General features: G+C 44.0%; 2 protein-coding genes across 2 annotated transcripts; one reads left to right on the forward strand and one right to left on the reverse strand.

The window, feature by feature from the left end:
- The first annotated feature begins 1,224 nt into the window (after window positions 1–1,224).
- On the forward strand, window positions 1,225–4,272 carry LOC109752483 (probable amidase At4g34880). Its single transcript, XM_020311368.4, has 4 exons — window positions 1,225–2,028; window positions 2,459–2,698; window positions 3,113–3,314; window positions 3,507–4,272. Exons 1-4 carry the CDS (start codon window positions 1,238–1,240, stop codon window positions 3,861–3,863), a joined length of 1,590 nt encoding a protein of 529 aa, XP_020166957.2. The 5' UTR covers window positions 1,225–1,237; the 3' UTR covers window positions 3,864–4,272.
- A 589-nt stretch (window positions 4,273–4,861) lies between these two features.
- Window positions 4,862–21,144, reverse strand: LOC109752454 (uncharacterized). Its single transcript, XM_020311346.4, has 22 exons — window positions 19,899–21,144; window positions 18,972–19,087; window positions 18,343–18,551; window positions 16,881–17,000; window positions 15,630–15,758; window positions 15,427–15,552; window positions 14,603–14,658; window positions 14,421–14,520; window positions 13,670–13,787; window positions 13,362–13,571; window positions 12,727–13,051; window positions 10,594–10,687; window positions 9,953–10,061; window positions 9,591–9,859; window positions 9,101–9,228; window positions 8,228–8,462; window positions 7,772–7,960; window positions 7,022–7,305; window positions 6,723–6,930; window positions 6,382–6,621; window positions 6,084–6,166; window positions 4,862–5,358 (listed from the first exon to the last, which is right to left on the reverse strand). Exons 1-22 carry the CDS (start codon window positions 20,771–20,773, stop codon window positions 5,199–5,201), a joined length of 4,383 nt encoding a protein of 1,460 aa, XP_020166935.1. The 5' UTR covers window positions 20,774–21,144; the 3' UTR covers window positions 4,862–5,198.
- Window positions 21,145–21,247: the final 103 nt, after the last annotated feature.

A 21,247-nucleotide genomic window follows, 5' to 3' on the forward strand; every position in this document is an offset into this window, starting at 1 on the left:
AGAATCAACATTGTGAGAAAGTTTGAAATAAATACAGGAAAATGTGTGCATGAGTGCCAAGTCTAGGACTTAAACTCTAGTGGACTGGTTCGACCACTTACATCCTTGACAACTATTGGCAATGCCCTTAGAAGGAATCAGGGTATTTGCCGGTTCCGTTGGTCCAACTAAACTTGTTTTGACCACTTGCGTTTGGATTACCCATTGGCAAGACGCGTAGGGCGACTTGCAGCATGTGCGCTTGCCTGCTTGTATAATTTGCCAATTGGAGTCGCTCACATGACACCCATCACCATGGCCGGTGCCTATCTAGCGAAACAATCATTTTTTATCGTGGGAAAGTCATTAATCTATGCTGTTCGCCAGCGATAAGCCATTGCAGTGACGGGATTTTAATTTACAGAGATCATAGCTTTCAACGATGCACACCCCGTTGAGATCAGCTTTGTTCAGAGTTCAATTGTTTTGTTCCTCGCGGTTTATGTTATGGTTTATATGTTTGTTTCCTTAAAAGTCACGAAACTGAAATTCCGAGATATACATCCATGGCAGGAAAAGATGGATGAAATAGGGCAAATCATCTTCCTGGTGGCCGAGAACACGACCGGCATCAACGTCGGGGAGAGAGCGGCGATCAATAAGTTGAACAAGTTGTCAGCCGATGGGCTTGAGAAGCTGATGAGGGAGCACGAGCTGGACGCGATCGTGACACCCAACAGCGTTGCGTCCCCCTTGCTTGCCATAGGCGGCATGCCAGGCATCACTATGCCCGCTGGGTATGGCGAGATGGGGGTGCCGTTTGGTCTCAGCTTCTGCGGGCTGAAGGGGTACGAGCCAAGGCTGATCGAGATGGCGTATGCGTTTGAGCAGGTTACCATGGTTAGGAATTTATTTTGTTTTGCTTCAGAAATGTATGTATGTCCAGGTATAGTGTAATCATGTTCCGCAAATTAGTTGACAAACATTTAGATGCTTTTGGGTCCATGGCCTCCACCTCCTCCTTCGCCTTCACCATGGAACATTGCCAACTCGTAATGTAAGACGTTTTTGCAAGTTAGCATCGTGAGACGGAGGAGGTATCAAAAATTGGAAGAAAAAAGACTATGATTTTTCTTTTTCCTACATGAATTCCCACTCATTATGCACTATTTGAGTGGCTGGAACAGACATACTCATGGAGCATTTGACAAAAGCCAAAAGCAAGCGACTGCCACAAAACGGTGCATTAGAATAAATTATGACGAGCACTCGCCAAGCCACTGACCACACTGACAGCACCGTCAAGCTCAGCTCAGCTCAGCTAAGCATGGCTTGGCTGCGGCTGCAAGCTGCTGCCGCCGTCCTCGCTCTGACGGCCATCGCCGGCGCCGCACACGGCTTCGAGTTCCACGAGGCCACCATCGACGCCATCCAGCTCGGCTTCCGCAACGGCAGCCTCACCTCGACCGCGCTCGTCCGGTTCTACCTGGACCAGATCGGCCGGCTGAACCCGCTGCTGCGCGCCGTCATCGAGGTCAACCCGGACGCGCTCCGGCAGGCGGCTTGCGCCGACGCCGAGCGCGGCCGCGGCCAGCCCACCGGCGCGCTGCACGGCGTCCCCGTCCTGCTCAAGGACAACATCGCCACCCGCGACGCGCTCAACACCACGGCCGGCTCCTTGGCGCTCCTCGGCTCCGTGGTGAGGCGGGACGCCGGCGTGGCTGCCCGGCTCCGGCGCGCGGGCGCCGTGGTGCTCGGCAAGTCCAACCCCTCCGAGTGGTCCGAGTTCCGCCAAGTCGACAACGGGTGGAGCGCGCGCGGCGGCCAGACGCGGAACCCGTACGTGTTGTCGTCCGACCCGTGCGGGTCGAGCGCCGGGTCGGGCGTGGCCGCGGCGGCGAACATGGCGGCCGTGACGCTGGGCACCGACACCGACGGCTCCATACTCTGCCCGTCGTCGTTCAACTCCGTGGTCGGGATCCGGCCGACCCTCGGCCTCACCAGCCGCGCCGGCGTGGTGCCCATCACCCCGTTACAGGACACGGTCGGGTGGGTAGTAATTCTTCTTGTTGTTGTTGTTGTTTCTCTTCGTCCAATATTGTTGAAATATATTGCTTGTCTCTCTTTAGACTTTTGGATGTTCGCTAGAGCATGAATTCAATATGTCAGGAAGTCTATAGTTCAAGACTCTGTCAATGCGGTGTTAAAAAATGATTTTGTGGCCTACTTCAATTCCATGTTTAAGGACTAAATAAGTCTAGATGCGAAGGGGTGTTGAAATATATTGCCCACAGTTCTTATCAGTTTGTATTTTTGGATGAGTTGACTGGAGCATGTTTAAGGACTAAATAAGTCTAGATATGAGGGGCTGTTGAAATATATTGCCCATCTTTTTTTATCAGTTTATATTTTTGGATGGATTGACTGGAGCATGAATTCAAAAAACATAAAACTCATGGCGAGTCAAAATGAAATGCAGACCGATTTGCCGGACGCTGTCGGACGCGGTGCACGTGCTGGACGCCATCGTCGGCTACGACGAGCTCGATGCCGCGGCCACCAGAGTGGCGTCCAAGTTCATCCCTCCCGGCGGGTACGTTCAGTTCCTAAAGAAGGACGGGCTGAGAGGAAAGAGGGTCGGCGTCCTCCGTGGATTCTTCCAATCATACGCAGGCACGCGGCGACTGAGGGTGTACGAGCAGCACCTCGCCACCATGAGGTGAGTGACCAACAATTTAAATAAATTCCGCCGACTGTCGATGGTTTTCTATTATTTTGGAATGCAAATTTGGAACCTTTATGACCGATTTGATAGAAAAGAAGGAATGGTGTGCATTTTTCATTAGGGATTCTATGAAATAAGACGTCGAGTCTTCCTCCGATTCCTTATGTGGGATATCCAATGTATTGGAACTCAGGTTAAAGATGGTATTTATCCTCATCTTCTTCTTTATATGGAATTCGGGGGGCAAGGTACCTTCGGGTCCTTCGTCTTGGTTCAACCAAATAAACTATGAAAAATGATGTGAATTTCAAAATTTTAGTGTATTTTGTTGAACTAAAGAAGGTACCTAAAGGTTTCGATTTTGCATCCATATACTCTTATTCTATTTTTATATTAATTTTATCAAAGGAAACATGGGGCCATGGTGGTCGATAACTTGCATGTCGCAGCCAATCCGACGGCTCTGTTGGATGATATCAGCTCCAACGAGGGGATCGCAGTGGTGGCAGAGTTCAAGCTCAGCATAAACGCCTACTTGGCAGACTTGGTCTACTCCCCGGTCCGTTTGCTCGCAGACATCATAGCTTTCAACAACGCACATCCTATAGAGGTAATAATAAATAGCGTAAAAAATAATTCAAAATAATAAGCAGCAATATATCCAAGAACATATTGTGTTACTAGTTTACCCACAAACTTTAGAGGCCGTATTGCTTGTGCATCCGTTCGTTTACATCCATCGATGCAGAGGCCTGGATCCAATAAGTGAGCTGAAACCTAATTAATGGCATGTTTGCTGCAGGAGCGGATGAAAGATTTTGGGCAGGATGACCTTATCGCGGCCCAAAACACAAGCGGCATTGGCCCCGTGGAAAGAGTGGCGATACGACGGCTAAAGGAACTATCAGCTAATGGGCTGGAGAAGTTGATGAAGGAGCACCAACTAGACGCGATTGTGACGCCCGGCAGCGACGCTTCTAGCCTTCTCGCCACAGGTGGTCACCCTGGCATCATTGTGCCAGCGGGGTTTAATGAGCAAGGGGTTCCCTTTGGCATATGCTTCGGTGGGCTGCAGGGGTACGAGCCAAGGCTGATCGAGATGGCGTATGCATTCGAGCAAGCTACCAAAGTGAGGAAGCCACCCATGTTCAAGCCCTAGCTGGAATGCACAATCAAGAGTTAAGTATAACCCTAGTATGTGCATCAGTCATTCAGAAACTTGGTGTGTGGTCATGATGCTTTGTATTGCCTTCAAGCTCAATAATATGAGTTAATAGAGAACACCCTTTATGTCTCTCAGTAGTGCATGTAGAACTTGCTCGGGTTGTCGGGTCTTGGCCTCCTTTATATATTTGTGGTATGGTGGTAGCCTCCTCTTCTTTGAGTAGGCTTATTTATGAGGACCCAAAGCATATACCAACCGTGTGGGCACCAAGGTCTACATATACCTAGGTCCATGCACTCCATACGACATATATAGTATATGCATATGTAGTACGACTACTCGTTGTCACACAACATTTATTCAAAATATTGCAGCTCATGTGAAAAATTGTCACATGAGGTTCATCTAAGATGTTTCGGAGGAATCTATGTGGCCAACAAGCATGAAGGATGTGGGCACGAGCAATGTAGAAAAGCAGGACTTTACCCGATCTGTGGGCTAAGCGTTCGATCTTAGCCTCGGCCCTAAGATCAAATGTTTGAACCCTATGATCAGCAGGAATCCAAGTATATTGAATCTCCTTACATGATTGTCGATATATCTTCTACTAATCCACATAAGAGTGTTCTTCAGAATTTTTTGCTCTTAGGGCACGTATAATGCAAGATGCTTAGAGAGGAGCTTATGAAAATAAATCAGTTTTTTTAAGCACCGATGCTTACTTATATAGCACGGGGCATTACTTAGACACCTCTAATATGAAAACAAGCAACGACACTTAATAAAAAATTGGCTTAACTAGCACATTGCATTGTATATGTTCTTCGGAGCCAAGCCATGAGAGCACTAGACATGTTCTTCTTTTAGGCTCAAGACCCCTAAACAGGGAAGATCTACAAGCACAAGATATGATATCTAGCTCCTGTATATCGATTGCAAATTTGCAATGATGACATTGTTCACTGTGTTGCACAACTCATGCACATCCTGAGTAAAAATGAACTTCACTGATTTTATATGCACTCACTCCTACTATTTATTACATACATAATGTACACCATACGAACGCCAATCGCATCACCTGTGTCTTGCTGTACACTCTGATCACTAGCTCAAACTAAAAACCTATAAACTAAAGAAATCTAGTTCACCCAAAACAACAAAACCTATTCTAACGGTCAATGTACATACTCCGGACTAACAAAATTTCACTTCAGCACATCTACACTATGCCGGAACAAGTTTCGGGTCTAGAGCGCCATGACTACAGGGGACAAAATACAGCAGTGCCATGCCGTTGAGATTCTGCCATCTTTGCGACTAGGTACACTACATTGTCCAGAATCTGTCCGGGTCAGGGCTAAACAAGGAATGATCTTGGATCTCCAGATTTGCTATGTGCCAGTTGACCAATCCGGCTTGAAGCGACTTGACGACAAACAGGACAACTGGCAGTATCCACCATCCATCGTCATCCCTACCCTTGAAGCTGCAGATGCGCCAAAGAACAAACAGATCAGCATGTAACATGTGGGTAGTTTTTAATTCTTTTGTCTCATTTAAAATAATATTTGTAATTTGTAATTAAGTCAATCCAAAACACAATGATATCTACTATTATCACTATTAAAGGGCCATTTGTTGGTTTCACTTCCACCCTTCTCATCCATACATGCCCTCTCCCACCCATTTTTTTTCCAAACCACGCGATAATCCCCACTATTTTTTTTTTCTAGGGAAAAAATCCCTCGCAAAGCAATCGACAGAAATCAAATAAATTACCAATAGCAAGAAATCCCTTGCTAGCAAACAACAAAATCAACTCATGTAGTTGTACGTACACAATCTCAATCACATCATATATTTCCTTACCTTTGCCTATGGACTCCCTCCCGACAACATATCTCAATCTCAACCCAATCAAAATTTCCTACGTTGAACCACTAGAATAAAGCTGCCCCTGTTGCAAGGCACAGGTACTTTGCTAGTAAAAGTAATTGTCTGGATTCTCAATGAGGCATTTTTTAATTATTCGCGACATGGATTTCCCTAACCCCCAACAAATACCGCCCAAACTCTCGGTTTTAAGTGGAAAGCCTTGAAAATTATAGTAAGCCAGTTTCCTGAGCAATGGATCTTTTTTTTAAAACTGGAGAATGAATAGTGCGAGTCGATTGAAATGTTATCTCTATAAGTACATACAAGGAATCTAACCTTTTGGTGTTTGATGCCTGAGCTGAAGACACTGTCAAAGAAGATAGCCCAGAGTACATAGCACCATAGACGATTGCTACAATCTGCACGGAAATAAGATTCATAAATCTCCAAACCTGTCACACTATATGTTTATGAATATATGGATATTAAACTGTTGCGATGCATTTCGAACTGATAGCAATAGAATTAATAGATATATTCTCTACTATTACAATGCTAGATACAAAAGAGTTCAAGGATAAATAGCATGTAAATAAAAGAGTTCAAGGATAAACCACGTGTAAACAAGACTTACAATGTTTATGACAGAAGTAGTATTCCAAAGTGTAAAAATGCGGGTGACAGAAGATCTTTTTGGTCCTCGGCTGAAAAGTGCATTGAGGCCAGCAAGAAAAGGGGAAAGCAAAGCAAGGGGTGGAATAAGCAGTACAGCAAGGAAAGCTCCAACAGATATCCAGTAGTATTGTACAAGCATAAGCAGGGTGATGGTAAAATCACCCACAAGTACAATACAAATAAGCAACTGCAGTGTTTCCTGAAATGCCAAAGCAAGGTCACAGTTAAGGTAATATAGGTAATTGTCATGTACAGCACGAGCATTTGTGTGCTTATAGAAAGGGTCTAGTGGTTGCTTACCGCATAGCCAATAGGCCTGCAATTTCGCAAGAGCAACGACAGAGGGAATAGATAATCTCTTTTGTAGTCCAGTGACTTCAGTGTCTCTTCGTTTATGACCCCACCAGTCACTCCGCCTGTCAACCGCTTTCTGGAAACACCATAGCTTGTGCAAGGCTGATCCTGAATTGCCTGCTTGGAACCCAGTAGTGGAACTGCAAAATTCTTCCTGTAGAATTAAAAACATAGCAGTCATTTCACACAGCATGAGAAATGTTTTTTGTAAGACATGCTATTGTAGTTGGCCTTTCTTTTCATACCTCGAGCGGTCACCAAAATCTGGGGCATGCTCATGATGGTGGTGACTCTTGTAGAAGTTTTCATTCACTGCTACAACAATACCTAGCTGGTAATAACCAGAAGCAGTGGCCTGAAACCACCCTAGCTCTACTCGAACACCATGTCGCTCAAGTTGGGGATTCCCATGACTCTTAATCCAAGAAACAACCGGACCCAGAGTTGACCGGATGCTGCCTTGCTTTACTGACCTCAACTGAGTATTCAAGCCAGCTACTAATCTGTTCCAAATCGCAGTAGACACATACTGGGAAAATGAAACAGAATCACTGGGAGTGACTGAACACAAGAAATGCATTTTGTAGCATATATAAGAAGAAGAAAATAAGCAGTAGACACCTCAAAAACACTAGAATATGATATCAAAACGAAACACAGCTAATAGGGATTTTTATACCATTTGCCTCAAAGTTGTTGCACGCCTATGACAATTTGCAAAGTTGAGGCATATCAAATGGGGCAAGTTACAAAGGCACACTAACCTCGGGGCAAACGATAAAAATTCTGTAACCAATAATAATGCATTACTTTGGCAGACAACCATATCCTAATCAAGACTGGAATTTTTCTACTTCGACCATGTGTGACAAAGTGGCTACTGGCTAATCCTCATGTAGTAGTAATATAATTGGGAACGTGGAGCATATCTATAGATATAAAAAAAGTAATGTCCTTGGCATCACTTGTTCAATATTAAGTTGTCTAATGTTCACCTGGCCAAGAAGATTTGACAGTAATGTATCACTGTGTAGGTGGTATGGGGACATATAGCTCCCCTCACCGCCAAAAATTAAACACATGGGAAACCTCTTCTGGATTGTGGCCGCTACATCAAGTCGTTTCTCATCACCTCCCAGAAAGAAATCAATGTAAGCGACCATTAAGTCTGGAGTTGAACCAACCTGTTAAGTTCAAACAATTACATGTGTTATATGTCAGCAACGAAAATAACACACCAAATTTCCCTGCATTCCTAACAAACAGCTATTCATGGTTCACAGAGCTAAGGAAGAGTATATTTCAGATCAGAAGTGAAACTCAGCTGAATAATATCTCTGAGTACCTATTCCAGGTATATCTGGTGAGTTTGGCCACAAATTTTTAAAAACATTGACACAATTACTACTGGTTCTAATACTAAATGACGTGACTAAATTATGATTACTGACCTTCAGCCCTTTATATAGAGCCCGTGATCTGCAAGAGCGAAGACATGAATGGTCGTATTCAGATTTAACGTATTCTTGAAGACGATGGATTTTCTTTCTTCTGCGCCATTGCTTCCAAGACCAGGCACAAGGATATGCAAGTACTGCAAGTATACTATGCACAGAACCTTCCCACCACTCAAAGGCTGCTACCAAATTTATCTCATCGATAAAACGATTAAAAGCATCTTCATACCTGGGAAAAAAATAACAGAATTGTCACCTACAGTCAGGAGATACATATATATTGATGTACAGATGGAAACATTAAACATTGTTCTCTCATGGAATATGGGTCATTAAATCGATATCCATATGTCATTCAGATCAATCAAGATAATAGTCGCTCCCGTTTCGAACACAATGGTTGAACTGTTTTCAGCAAATTCTATAGTTCAAGGTAGGCCCTAAAGGGTTTTGGATCTCGAATTTTAGAATAAACAAGTTTTATACTTCAGTCACTTTTTTTGCTCAAGCTCAGTTGGTTTCATCAGCAATGTAATTGCTGTGTACCTGTGAATCTAGAACCACTACAGCAAGGATGGCTGTATGAGAACATCCAAGCTACAAATTCTAAGAAGGAAAAAGAAAAGACAATAAGAGGAAGGATTTCACAAATGGGTAAATCAACAAAACAGTGCAATATTTTCTATAGGTTAGTGACGCGTAGAACAATGTGAACATTAGTGATATGTAGAACAATTTACATCTGAAGTTATATATTTGCAGTGCAAATTATAGTAACTTCTGTGAATTCTATTACTTTGTGGTGAATGAACACGGATGAATTAGTGATCATGTACTGTCATAGATTCATAAGATGAAAAGCCTTACACAATGCCAATTATAGATTCAGGGGGCGAGTAAGGAAGATGCCACGGTTCTCGGAATGTATTAGGTCCCATGAAGTACATTCTGTGGACATGGCTTTGTGTTTCTTCTGCCCTGCTGGCCCCAGGTACCTATTTATAAGAAAATACACAATAAGCAAGATTTCTCAACAAACTGTACTACAAGTATCCCTGTACTTCATCACATTTAAGAGCTAATTATGCTTTGATGAGGTGGAAAGCTTTTGACGAGGCATGTTTAGATAAATAGTAGTGGGGATCAACTAATAATAGAAAACTTTTTTTCCATACATGTTGGGGTGGGCCTTTGATGAGGTGGCAGGTCTGGTGAGATGACATGTGTGCATGTTAAGATAAATAGGAGTGATGATCAACTACTTAGGTATATAGGATTTGCTCAATGACCAGATCTAGGTGATTTTGCAGTTGCTCTAACTACATCCAAAGACCATTTAGAATAAAATGAACTATACCTCAGCCAATGAAAGCAAAAAAGGCGAAGAAGCATAGGCATCATTGTGGATTGCACTTGTAGCCCGATACGTGACTTCACTCTCACCAATCTTAACTCTTACGGCACTTAAGATGAGTGCCAAAAGAATAATTGCAAAGAATAGGAAAACTGCAAAAGACCAAGGACCCCCAAAAGTATATATAACTTCCTCAAGTGGTGTGTAACAATTTGGCATCTTGTACTTAGCAGATATGCACTTATACGGGCAGGATGGCTGGGTAACACCACCTAGTAAGTCAAAGTTAATGCTTAGTTTCTTCCATGCAAAGTCAAGAAGTTTGAACATAAACAAGACAAGATAACGCAAGTCCGATGACCTACCTCTTACATATATGAAGTCAGCACGGTTTGGAAGAGCATTCAAAGAACAAGGGGTGCAGAGAGATGAGTTGGACCCAGCAACATTTTTATATGTTCCAACTGGGCATTCCTGGAAAGAGTTATAGTCAGTCAATGGTTTCAAAGGAACTAACAGAAAGTCATCTGCTAGTTAGAGAACATTAGCCTATTAGCCTCTCGTTCATCAAGACGGAGTGTGTGGTGCAGGTTCTTTTGAGAAAGTTCCCTCTCTTTCAGCCACTTAGCCTATTAGCCTTTCGTTCATCTATTGTCACTAACAACCTTACCTTTTCCTTAACAAAAAGATGTGCAAAGCTTCTACGGCTCTCTAAAAAGAAGTATGAACCATAAATAGGCTTAGTTTTGTACTGCATCCTGGAGCCAAAATGTTCTGTCCACCCTAGCCTCATCCCTCTTTTTTTCTGTTCCCTTTAATGTAAATATTCTGGATGTTACTCCTTAAAGAAAATGGATGCAGAGATTTTGCATATACAAGAAAAGGAACAGGTAAAATAAATTAATATGTATTAAGATGAATACTATATATTATTTGTGTTACTAATAACAGAAAACGTGCTATGTAAGCTGGATGAACAAAGACATGTCAAGTTTAGTGCTCATACGGTACAAAATGTTCCATATAGTCCCACAGGGCACTCCTTTCCTGTTATTGTTCCATCTTCTCCAAAATGCCCATCATCATTACCAGAACCTCCACTACACAAAAGAACAGCTATTGGAAATTAGCACAAGAATATATTCATTCACTAAAACTTCTCAAGGCTCATGGCAGTGCACAAATGAAGTTCCATGCCAAAACAAAATACTATTGAGTTCTCCCATGTAGGTCAACACAGATAGTAGCTGTTGCATTTCATGATGAAAACATGCATCTGAGGAGAAAAATAAAACAACAGGTATGCCTCAGAAATTTAGAGTAAATCGCACCACAAGTATGATAACACGCAAATGGAATTAAAAAATGCCTTTAGAGTAAATGCACCACAGATATCTGATCTAATAACAAAGTAACCATTAGGTCCCTATACTTGTAAAACATTTTGGCAGGTCCCTAAACTTGCTAAACTATTTGGCAGGTCAAAACATGTGTCACTTGGGTCATTTTGACTCAAGCTAAAATGCCAACGTTATGCTGAAGGTATGACCATGATGTTCATCATTATGTGAACCCAAATTGCAGCATTGATCATCGACCCAAACAAATAACGTCAGTTTAGCACTTCTATTCAATTGGCATGTCATCATATTAGGTGAATGAAAGGCCATCATGCCTTCAACTTGACATATGGATAATCAATATGGATGATTCAAATTAGCTTTTGCACCTTTTTATTACTATGTTAACAATCTTAGCAGACTATAAAGTTGTAATGACCTAAATGTTGTGTTCTAAAACACAGCCTAGGTAGCCTCTGCACATGTAGTATTTCACAATTTTAGCTACTTATCAGGTTGTAATGACCTATGCAATGTTAAGACTAGGAGAGGAGAGCGCTTTTGCTGCCGCATATTAGGCCATAGTTGAAGGCTGGGTATTGGACCCACCTAGAAGGTTCTATGTGGACAATAGCACCACCTAAGCAGCAATGTTGAGCTTGGTGCGGCAGGCAAAAGGCAGCGACTCATAGGTCTGCTACTCTGCCCTAGATCTGCAGCACTAACTTCAGAGCAGAACAGGGATAACATGGCATTAGGAAGAGGCAGTGTAACAATGGCATAGCCCATGAACCAGTAGCAGTGACGCCTGTTGAGGTCATGAGCAGAGGCATGTCGGCGAGGTAAGAAAGGAAATGGCCCACCCAACTAATCTGACCCAACTCAACACCCACTCACATCCTAGGCCTTCAGTGCTTCAGCACAGCCTCCATCACCATCAGTCTCCACCGGCCTCCTCTTATGGTGAGTTCACAGGCCACCACTGCTGCTCTGTTCACTGGTTTCTTCCTATCAACCAGCTAGATCAAGTGACCATGGCCATAGGGAACTGGAGGGAAACAGAAGCAAAGCTTCGGTAGGTGACGTTTATGGTGGTGAAAAACTGAAGCAGCCACAGAAGAAGTTGACAGCAGCAGTGCGAAACAAACATACGGCTTCTGGTTAGCTTCTCCTTGCCTACCTAACTTCTCTGTTTGTTTACATCCATATCTATTTTGTACTTTTGTTTGTGTGTTCTAGATAATGTAGTAGCAAGCAGATAGTGTTGTAGGAACTTAAAACGTGAGACGGGCAAACAGAGGAAGTAGCAAGTAAGAAACTTCTGAAAATCAGGATGATTTGCAGAAAACACCATTAAACAACTTAAGCTCCAATGTTGTGCCCTCCAGTAAGCTAACTTTGTTTTAGGACTTTCTTGACAGTCTTAATCCCTAAGATCCCGTCCAAACTAACAAGCAAGTCCAATGAGGATTCTGCTTGAATGTTGTGGTTGCAACAGAGCACCAATAATCACATGTAACCGCAGTAGAACTCCCATAAACATTTCCAAAAAAATTGTGCAGTAATGACATTGGGTAGGTCAATGCTGGTGCAAACATATGATCTCTTTCTAATATGTAGGTGTCATTACGAAGGAATTTATTATATCAGGTATACTGGTTAAAGGAAAATCATCCGGAAGGCTCCGAATAACATAGTGAAACAATAGATGATCATGTCTCATGGTTTAGAGAGACAGGTATATGCACAAGCAAGGAACCTCCTTTTTAATTATCATGGGTATTTACATGATTACGTACCTTGATGCTACTGTACCATTGATAGATGCAATCTGAACAAATTCATCTCCAGTAGCAATATTTGACCAGTGGAAGTGTATTCTGCCACCACCACCGCCACCTCCACCATGTATGCCTCCTTTGCCTCCAGATGCTGACAATGATGAATTTTTCTCTACCAGAAGCCCTTGAAGGAAAAAGAGAATTGTTCCTCCAGAACCGCCACCAATGCCACCTTTGAAGGACCCACTGGAATTTCCAATTGTGTCTCTATTGCTTTCACCATCAGAGCTCACAGAGCCATAAATTAACAATCTTGCAAGTGGCCATTTCATGGATCCAATGACTGCATCAGGAAATTAATCGGAATTTATAAGAGAAGTGGTACCAAAAGCTTCGCAAACTAAATGTACTTATTTCCAGAAGCAAACTGAAAAGAAAAGGCTAGTTAAGTAAGAAGAGTGCATGTAGTAGATTATGCTCTCATTGTGCAGGGCAATGTGCTCGTGTCAAGCACAGAATAAGGAAAAAGAAATGTGATGACAGCAAACTCTGATGGTGCTATTAAAGTGCTTGAAGGAAAACTATCATCAGCACGGTAAACCCCTGTTGTGGATAAAGATTCACAACACAAGACTACACAAAATAGTGCATACCTATCAATCCCCCACCAGCACTGTCATCGCCTGACTCCGGAGAACCAGTACCACTTCCTAGCTCACATGGAAGATAAGCACTGCCATATCGTTGACCTCCTTCACTTGTCATTCCGTTGTAAATCCCTATACCACCCTGGCCTCCATGACCAGCACCACCACCAGCTCCATACTTAAGAAATGTTCCTCTACCAATGCCTGCTTTGCAACCTATAAAAAGATCCAGATTGCTGAGTGAACAGAGTTACCACATTGATAGGAGAGATTCCAGTTATTTTACTGATCACAACACAAAAACACTGAATCACCTAACTCTGAGGCACTTATTGCACCACCATCTGTAACAGTCACGGTTCTTGCTCGATGAATATGAATTATACTCCCCTTGACTATGCCACCGACAGTTATGTCTTCAACACGGCAAATCTGCAAAATGTGAATTTCTTACTAAGAAGCTAGAACAAAACAGGAACTTCAAACTGCAATATAGCCAGATCCAATTTAAATGAAACAACAACGCACAATACAACTATGAGATAATATGAACTTAATGTTATTTCTATTGGCAGGAGGGAATATTTATTGTCTTGTGAATTGTGATAACATTTAAGGTGTATCATTCACCACTATCACCATGTTAGTAGCAAGAGGTGATTCCTTTTTTCTATCCATTTGATGTATTAGTAGTCCTGGGTAGGTGTATAATCCATGAAATCGTTCGGGTTTGCCGATTCGCGTGTTTTGCATTCCGTCAGTGCAGGGAGTGTTGATAAAAGAAATCAGAAATGCAATGCACTGCAGAAAATCATCTCTCTACTGAATGACAATGAAGGTTGGAGTGCAAGTATCAAATTTGACATGGTATACGACACATTTCAACAGTGCAAGTATCGAACACATCTTGTGGAATGAATATCCAAAGGCACAATGTAATTAAAATTTAAAAGTTCAGCCATCATGCTTCCTTGCCAAGAAGTTCGCTCTTGTATGGAAGATCTACAAGTTAATGAAAATTAGGAGCTTCCTTCAGAAGAGAATCTCACAGCAAACAACCCTTACTTGTATTGTAAATGACAAGGAGCTGTTCACATGGCAATCATCGGGGGGTGCGATTAACTCACTAGGGCATGTTTTACTTTCACAGATCGAAAGTGCATCCCTGATATACACAAACGTTAATCCACAGCAATGTTTAGAAGCAACTAAAGACCATTAATTTACATTGCAACAGCAGAACTCACAAGCTGCTTCGAACATCCTCATCTAGTGGAGCCTGGACAACGGAACCAGGACCAACCTGCTCATACATCAAGAGAAGTTGTGGTCACAAAAGTTATAACTACATGGAACAAACAAGTTTTAAAGCTCACATGTTGTTTCGACATGATAACATGGACCAGCTCAACACTAAGCATACCAAAAAGGGAATCCCAAGAAATACAGTTGCACGGGATTAAGAAAGAACCAGGAAAGTGGATTTACTTGTTTCCAGAAGCATCCCAAATAATAATTGCATCAAGAGCTCAATGCATGTGGTTCAAACAAGTCAAGGCAAACACTAGGAAACATGGTTTATAAGGCAGTAAAGCGACCTAAAGCGAGCACCGCCCGCTCTGACGCTTAAGCAACGCCTAAGAGCCTAAAGCAGGCGCTTAAGCGCCTAAAGCGGGCATATTTCTAAGGCGCTGCCAGGGTGCCGCGTCTGAAGCAGGACGCTTTATAAACATTGCTAGGAAACGGCAGTGCTTCCTAGATACTTATAATGCTGAAAGCTGATGAGTAGCATAAAAATAAGAACAGAAAATCGTTAATCTACCAACACTCTCATATATGTGACATATTGCTGACCCACATGCAGTACAGTCAGGTATTCATTATACAAGTTCTAAGAACTTCAAGAAATTACAACTTATGAGATCTGAATAAATTGAGAATGCAGATAAGTGAAGTGTCCTTCCTACATAATAATGCATATGCTATATCATCCGCCGGAGAAGGAAATATTGAAGGTCTGGATAGGTAATTGCGCAAAAACTGGATAGGTAATGATATAATATGATCTTACTTCAATGTTGTAAAACAGAGACAGAAACAGTTGGCGTGCTTTGATTCCATCTCCAGGACCACTCAAATTAAGAAGTCCTTGTCCATAAACTCCCAAAGCAGCATTGGAAGATATCACTGACCCATGCTGTCAGAACAGAGAAAACTGAACTTCCACTACTAAGAAAAGGACATTTTGGCAATAAGGCTTTCAAACAAACATACCTTGAGTACGACAAGGTTTCTTGCCTCAAGCATTGATGCAAGAACAACATCCTTACCCCCACCATCTATCTGAATCTTCGAATCCCACATCAAGAGCACCTTCACATACATTCTGAAAGCACCATACACCTACAATAACAGGAGAAACTTAGAACTGCATAACATGCTCAGAAATGATTATAATGAAGTAACAAACAGTATATTTGGTACGTCAGATGTGTCTTCCTGTTGAATCTTTGCAATTACAAGGAAGAAACACACACACACACACACAGAGATGAGCCCATCGTCCAATCACATGCTAGAATGACAGAAACCAGGCATAATTCGGTGAATTTCACTAAATCCCTACTGTACGCACCTACGCGTGTGTGTAAACATGAACAGCAGGATTTGAGCCCTCTTGGGTGGAGCTGTTGCCCCCACAACTCCATCCCATGGTCCCACCAAGAGGCGGTTTTCATCTTGCTTCTAAATATAATCCTACTATAGCAAGCAATGCTTCAATGTCAAGTGTTGGACGCATGACAGTTCCTCAATGCTTCATCAGCATGTGTGAGAGCCATGGAAAGTATCCGAGAATCCCTCAGGTGTATCAGAGCCATGTCAGATCACATGTTGGGATATTGTTATTCTCCTCTCTGACAGGGCAAGGTCTCAAGTTTGGAGCAAAAATATCTTGTAGTTGGGCAACTGACGATATAGGCATTACACAAAGAGCAATATCAACTCAGCTGGACGGAAGAATGGAACTAGCACAAAATTCTAAAGCAGGCCAGAACATGGTCGACTCAGCACAGCAGGCTAGAATGGATTTTCAAGAAGCGTAATCACATCAAATTAATACTGGACGTATGTACAGCATACAGCGTGGTGTAGTTCGATTGGTGAAATTTAGGATGCCAAATTGTGTCACAGGGCACTGAAATTTACAGGTGTAAAAGCATCACCATCCACATACGCATGCGCTTTTACCAAAAATATATAGATATGCAATTCATAATTCTCACAAACCAGTTGGGTCTCTCAACATCCACACCTCCTTTAACAGCCCCTTCCTCAAGCGGTTGTAAATTTTGTCTTTAGGAAATGCTCATCCACAATTGCGTTGGAGGCCTTAACTTCTATAAATCGCAGTAAGACTTCTTTAAAACAATTAATTTAGATCATCAATTCCTCCTTCACCTTGGTGCTTAAGGAAAAGTCTCTACAAGCACCATAAACAAAAGCTGTGTATACAACAAGGCATACCTTTATAACAGAGTCACTCATTAGAAGCTCCTCTGCAACCAGCTCAAACTCTGATATTGGATTTTCAGACAACCCAAAGCAAATGCTACCCCCAGTAAGTAGCCTTATTTGCCCTGTCACCTGAACAAGTAGAAAATAGGAGCAAATAAAAACAGCGAATTAAATAATGGAAATGCAGGTAGGAATAGGAAAAGTGTCAAACAATAACAAACAGTAGGTAAAGAGGAAGGAATGCACAACGAATATAAAGGGCATGGAAACCCAACCAAACAAATTTAGAAAGGAGCTCCATGATAAAAATGTAAACATGCCTGATATGCATAGACTTCATTGCTCACTCAAGTCCAAAAAGAATATATTCGAATATAAATTATTTAGTGGCCCATGTAAAAAAGAAACATTGTGATCGACAAACTAAATTTTAAAATTAGCCACAACAAAGGAAAAGAAGATAATGAATGGGAAAATTATAGTAGAGTGACAACTGCAGGAATCAATGGTTATTACAAACTGTGAGTGTTGTATGGCATGCCAGTGGTTGACTGACGGGGCAAGGGGGCAGGCGGGCAGCAGGGGCCTTTTCTCTTGCCAGGCTCCATGCTGGCACAGCAAGCACTGCCAAACTTTTTTTCCACCCTAGGAACCCATGGCGCAGCACTACCATTGCAAAGCGCTAGCTCAGATAAGAAGTTTAATCGATCTGACGGGGTAAGTAAACAGAGAATGGCTTAAGTTGTGTTGGTGGGCTTTGGGTTTACTACATAAAAGACAGAATATGGCACCAGGCGGCCCAGACTAGCCGAGTCAAGCTAACAAGCGTCCGAGACCCTCCCTCGACCAGTGTTACAATTGCAGGGCACGGGCACTGGGTGGGCATCACAGCAAGGAACCCTAGCGGCAAGGTCAAATCCTGGCTCAACCCCTGTGTGTAGGAACACCACAAGCAGGTCCAATTAGTGCTGCTCAACAGCTCATCCACTTTACAAAAATCACATTAGCTTGTTGAGAACAAGGCCATGTAAATTTGAGAAACTGGATGATAGCCTAGTGGTGGAGGCATGAGGTGGTGTCTCCTTGCCAACCTGGGTTCGACCCCTGTGGGGATTAAACCCAGTTGATTTATTTCATGGAGTGAATAAACCAGTGTTGTCTTCTTAATAAAATTTTGCCGTGCCAATATCCACAATTAGATTAGTGCAGGTATTATTACGGGACCTCCTTAAATGGGGAACATAGATTTGCAGAAACAATTGGATATTAGTGCGGTGTAGATGCAATACTGAGAGAAGGCACTTCAAGAAAATCGAGATATTAGTGTAGTTATACAGGTACAGTATGTTTTCTTGGAAAAAATATATACAGTACAACATAACCTCAGAATTAGTTGCGCAAAGGCATACAAAATATTGATTAATAAATAAGTCATGAACGTGATGTTGGTGGTGAGTCAAAGTATTCAAACCTGTACTCTGGACCACAACAAGGGAACCAGCACTTTTGCATTGCTCTCCACAAGCACATTGGACCAAAGTTTAGTCACTGAGAAACCCAGCAATGGAGTTTCCGTATGCGTGGTGAAGTTTCCATTGCTGACCTTTAGAGTCTCCAATGATTTATCATATATTGTGCCTGCTGCACCAGCATTCTGGGGGCACCCAAAACTCTGTCCACCTGATGAATGTGAAAAAAGTTTTACCATCAGAATACAACGAATGGGAGAAGGATTGCATTACTGAAAAGCGATGAAGCAAACAGGCGTTGATATCTTGCTCTCAAGAACTTTATTGTCGACATTTAGCAGTTGTTCCATTAAGGAGAAGCCATTGACTCATGAAAAAAGGAGTTTGCACACGAGCGGTACTTTATGCAAACACGTGATCTAAATGCTCTTATAATTCTTCACGGAGGGAATAGTTATTAACTAGCCAGAGAACCAATACATGACACTAAACAGTATTAGTAACCAGTAATAAATATCCATTGCACTATTAATTGAAATAATTTGGCCGATTGTGCTTCCCTATGGGGAAACGCCAGTGGCAGAAGGGTTACAAAACAGTTGCATAGAAACTAAGACCAGAAAATACTCACCGTGAGCTATAATTTCCAAATCTTGCTGAATGCTGTAAAATTTTAGGGATATCCTCCCACCACCTCCTCCGCCCCATCCATTACCACCGCCAGCACTTATTGTACCATTTCCATATCTAGAATGTTATACAATAAGGGAGTGTTGCATCTCACAGGTCAACACAGAAAGCATAAAGTGCAAGTATGTGGTTTGCTACTTTGCCTATGGGATGTTTATGAATCTTGCAGCAATTAATAAAGTAAATGGTCACTGTTAAATGTTTAAATGGGATTTCGGTTTTGCAAAGATTTGAACCTGGTGGGCAGCTCAGGTATTATGGGTCTAACAGGGCTATGTATCGATTGTACCATTGGAATCACACTAGAGCATCATATCCAACAACACTTAGCCATATCTCAACTCATGATATTTCTCAATATTTCAAACTTGAGTAAATGGTCACTGTTTGAGATTGTCTGCTTGAACAAAATAATTTGTGTGTAGGGTAGCAGGAAGAAAGGCAGCACATCAGACAGCAAGTCACTGATTTGCAACTTAACGCAGCAACTGCACTCAAATTATAGCATCACGGTACAACCAGAGTAAGTCATAGATACTCTTGATTTCCTTGTTTTGCTTGAAAATGTAATTTCAACATAATCCTGAATAAAGGAGATTCACCCAGTGTCTAACAAAGTGCAATGACATGGTAATTCATAAAACGCTCTAAAAATTCCTTAACAAGAAAAAACATCATAATGTTCACATTATGAAGATATGTAGCCAGATTGTGCATTTATTTATCGCCAGAAGCATCCGGACAGGCTAATTCCCGTGGAATAATGTGAAATGATCAAATAGGACTCGAATACTTTATCCAAGGACTTAACATTGCTAACGTAAATCGTATCAAAAACAAGTAAAGATTCAAGAAATGCAGAACTTACAGCTTGAAAGCCTTGATCATAATGCTCCCGCCGGACCCACCGCCCCCTCGGAGACTGCCCACGCCTCCTTCAGCAAGCACAACTCCATCAACTGTCAAAATCTCACTCGCCCTGAGCAAGACACGGCCTCCGCCGTCCCCTCCAAGGTTCTCGTCAGCAGTCAAGCTCCCCCCCTTGCTGCCGTAGCTCCACGGATTGTCCAAGAAGGCCCACGCGTACACGTCGCCGCCCCAGTTGGTGTCGTTGGAGACCTTACACGACGCGCCGCGGCCGCCGTGCCCGCCGCCGGCCCCCTCGAGGCTGTGCGGCGTCCCGGACGTCTGGGGCGGGGGCGCGCCGGCAAGGCCGGTGGTGTTGACGGCGGAGCCGCGGCCCAGCGAGACGTTGGCGGCGTGCAGGCCGACGGAGCCGGCGACGAGCTCGGCGCGCTCGCCGACCGCGATGCTCCCGGAGACGTTGAACACGAGGCGGCAGCCGGGGACCCGGCAGGCGATGCTCACCCCGGCGCGGACCTCCACGCTGCCGGTCCCGTGCGCGCAGACGTCGCCCGACAGGGTGGTGGTGCTGGAGGCGATGACGCAGACGGCGTCGAAGGACCCCGCGCCGCCCAGCTCCTCGCAGGTCCGCGCGCTCGCCGCGCCGTCCCGGCACGGCAGCCACCCCTGCGCCGCCTCCGGGTCCTCCGCGCCGCCGCCGCCGCGGACCCCGTACGGGAGCCGCGCGAGGCTATCCTCGGGCCGCAGCGCCAGCGCCGTCGCGGAGACGCGGTGGCCGCCAATCAGGCCGGCCGACACCGCGACGAGCAGCGCGGCCCAGCAGGCGAGGCGCGTTGCCGCCGCCACGGACAGCGCCGAGCGCTCCGGACCGCGAATCATGGCTCAGCAGCGCATTCTAGGCGGGGAGAAGCGGTCCGAGCGAGCACCGGAGCGGGCGGGCAGCGCCTCCGATTCGCGACGGCGGGCGGCGGCGGCGGGGGGGGGGGGGGGGGGGGGGGGGGGGGACGGATCTCGGGTGTGGGATCTGCAAACCCTAGCGGCGCCCGCGCGCGCACGCACGAGGACGGGGAATGGGGTGGGGACGGCGACGAGCTGCTCGGCGAGGCGGAGGCGGGGGGAGCGCGTGCGCGAGGAGAGAGAAAGTAGAGAGGGAGTGGAGTTTAGAGAGGGAGTAGAGAGAGAAGGGGGGTGGGCGAAGGTGGCCAGCTGGAGTGGTTTGTCGAGGGGGGCGTGAGAGGGGTCACCGGCGCGGCGTGATCAGTCCACGCACTGACGGTTATTAACACCACGCCGTCGCTTTCACTCCTCTCCCCCTCTTCCTTCATTCCTTTTACACTTCTCATCAATCTCAAA

The sequence above is a fragment of the Aegilops tauschii genome, chromosome 2 (genome assembly GCF_002575655.3).
Source record: "Aegilops tauschii subsp. strangulata cultivar AL8/78 chromosome 2, Aet v6.0, whole genome shotgun sequence".
Classification (NCBI taxonomy): domain Eukaryota; kingdom Viridiplantae; phylum Streptophyta; class Magnoliopsida; order Poales; family Poaceae; genus Aegilops; species Aegilops tauschii.

Excerpts from the sequence above, each read along its gene's own strand:
- LOC109752483 (XM_020311368.4), top strand. The coding sequence starts at position 1,238 with ATGACGAGCACTCGCCAAGCCACTGACCACACTGACAGCACCGTCAAG. Across the intron at positions 2,699-3,112 it reads CAGCACCTCGCCACCATGAG|GAAACATGGGGCCATGGTGG; the intron begins GTGAGTGACCAA and ends ATTTTATCAAAG. Across the intron at positions 3,315-3,506 it reads ACAACGCACATCCTATAGAG|GAGCGGATGAAAGATTTTGG; the intron begins GTAATAATAAAT and ends TGTTTGCTGCAG.
- LOC109752454 (XM_020311346.4), bottom strand. The coding sequence starts at position 20,773 with ATGATTCGCGGTCCGGAGCGCTCGGCGCTGTCCGTGGCGGCGGCAACG. Across the intron at positions 9,229-9,590 it reads TTTTGCTTTCATTGGCTGAG|GTACCTGGGGCCAGCAGGGC; the intron begins GTATAGTTCATT and ends TCTTATAAATAG. Across the intron at positions 7,961-8,227 it reads CTCTATATAAAGGGCTGAAG|GTTGGTTCAACTCCAGACTT; the intron begins GTCAGTAATCAT and ends TGAACTTAACAG.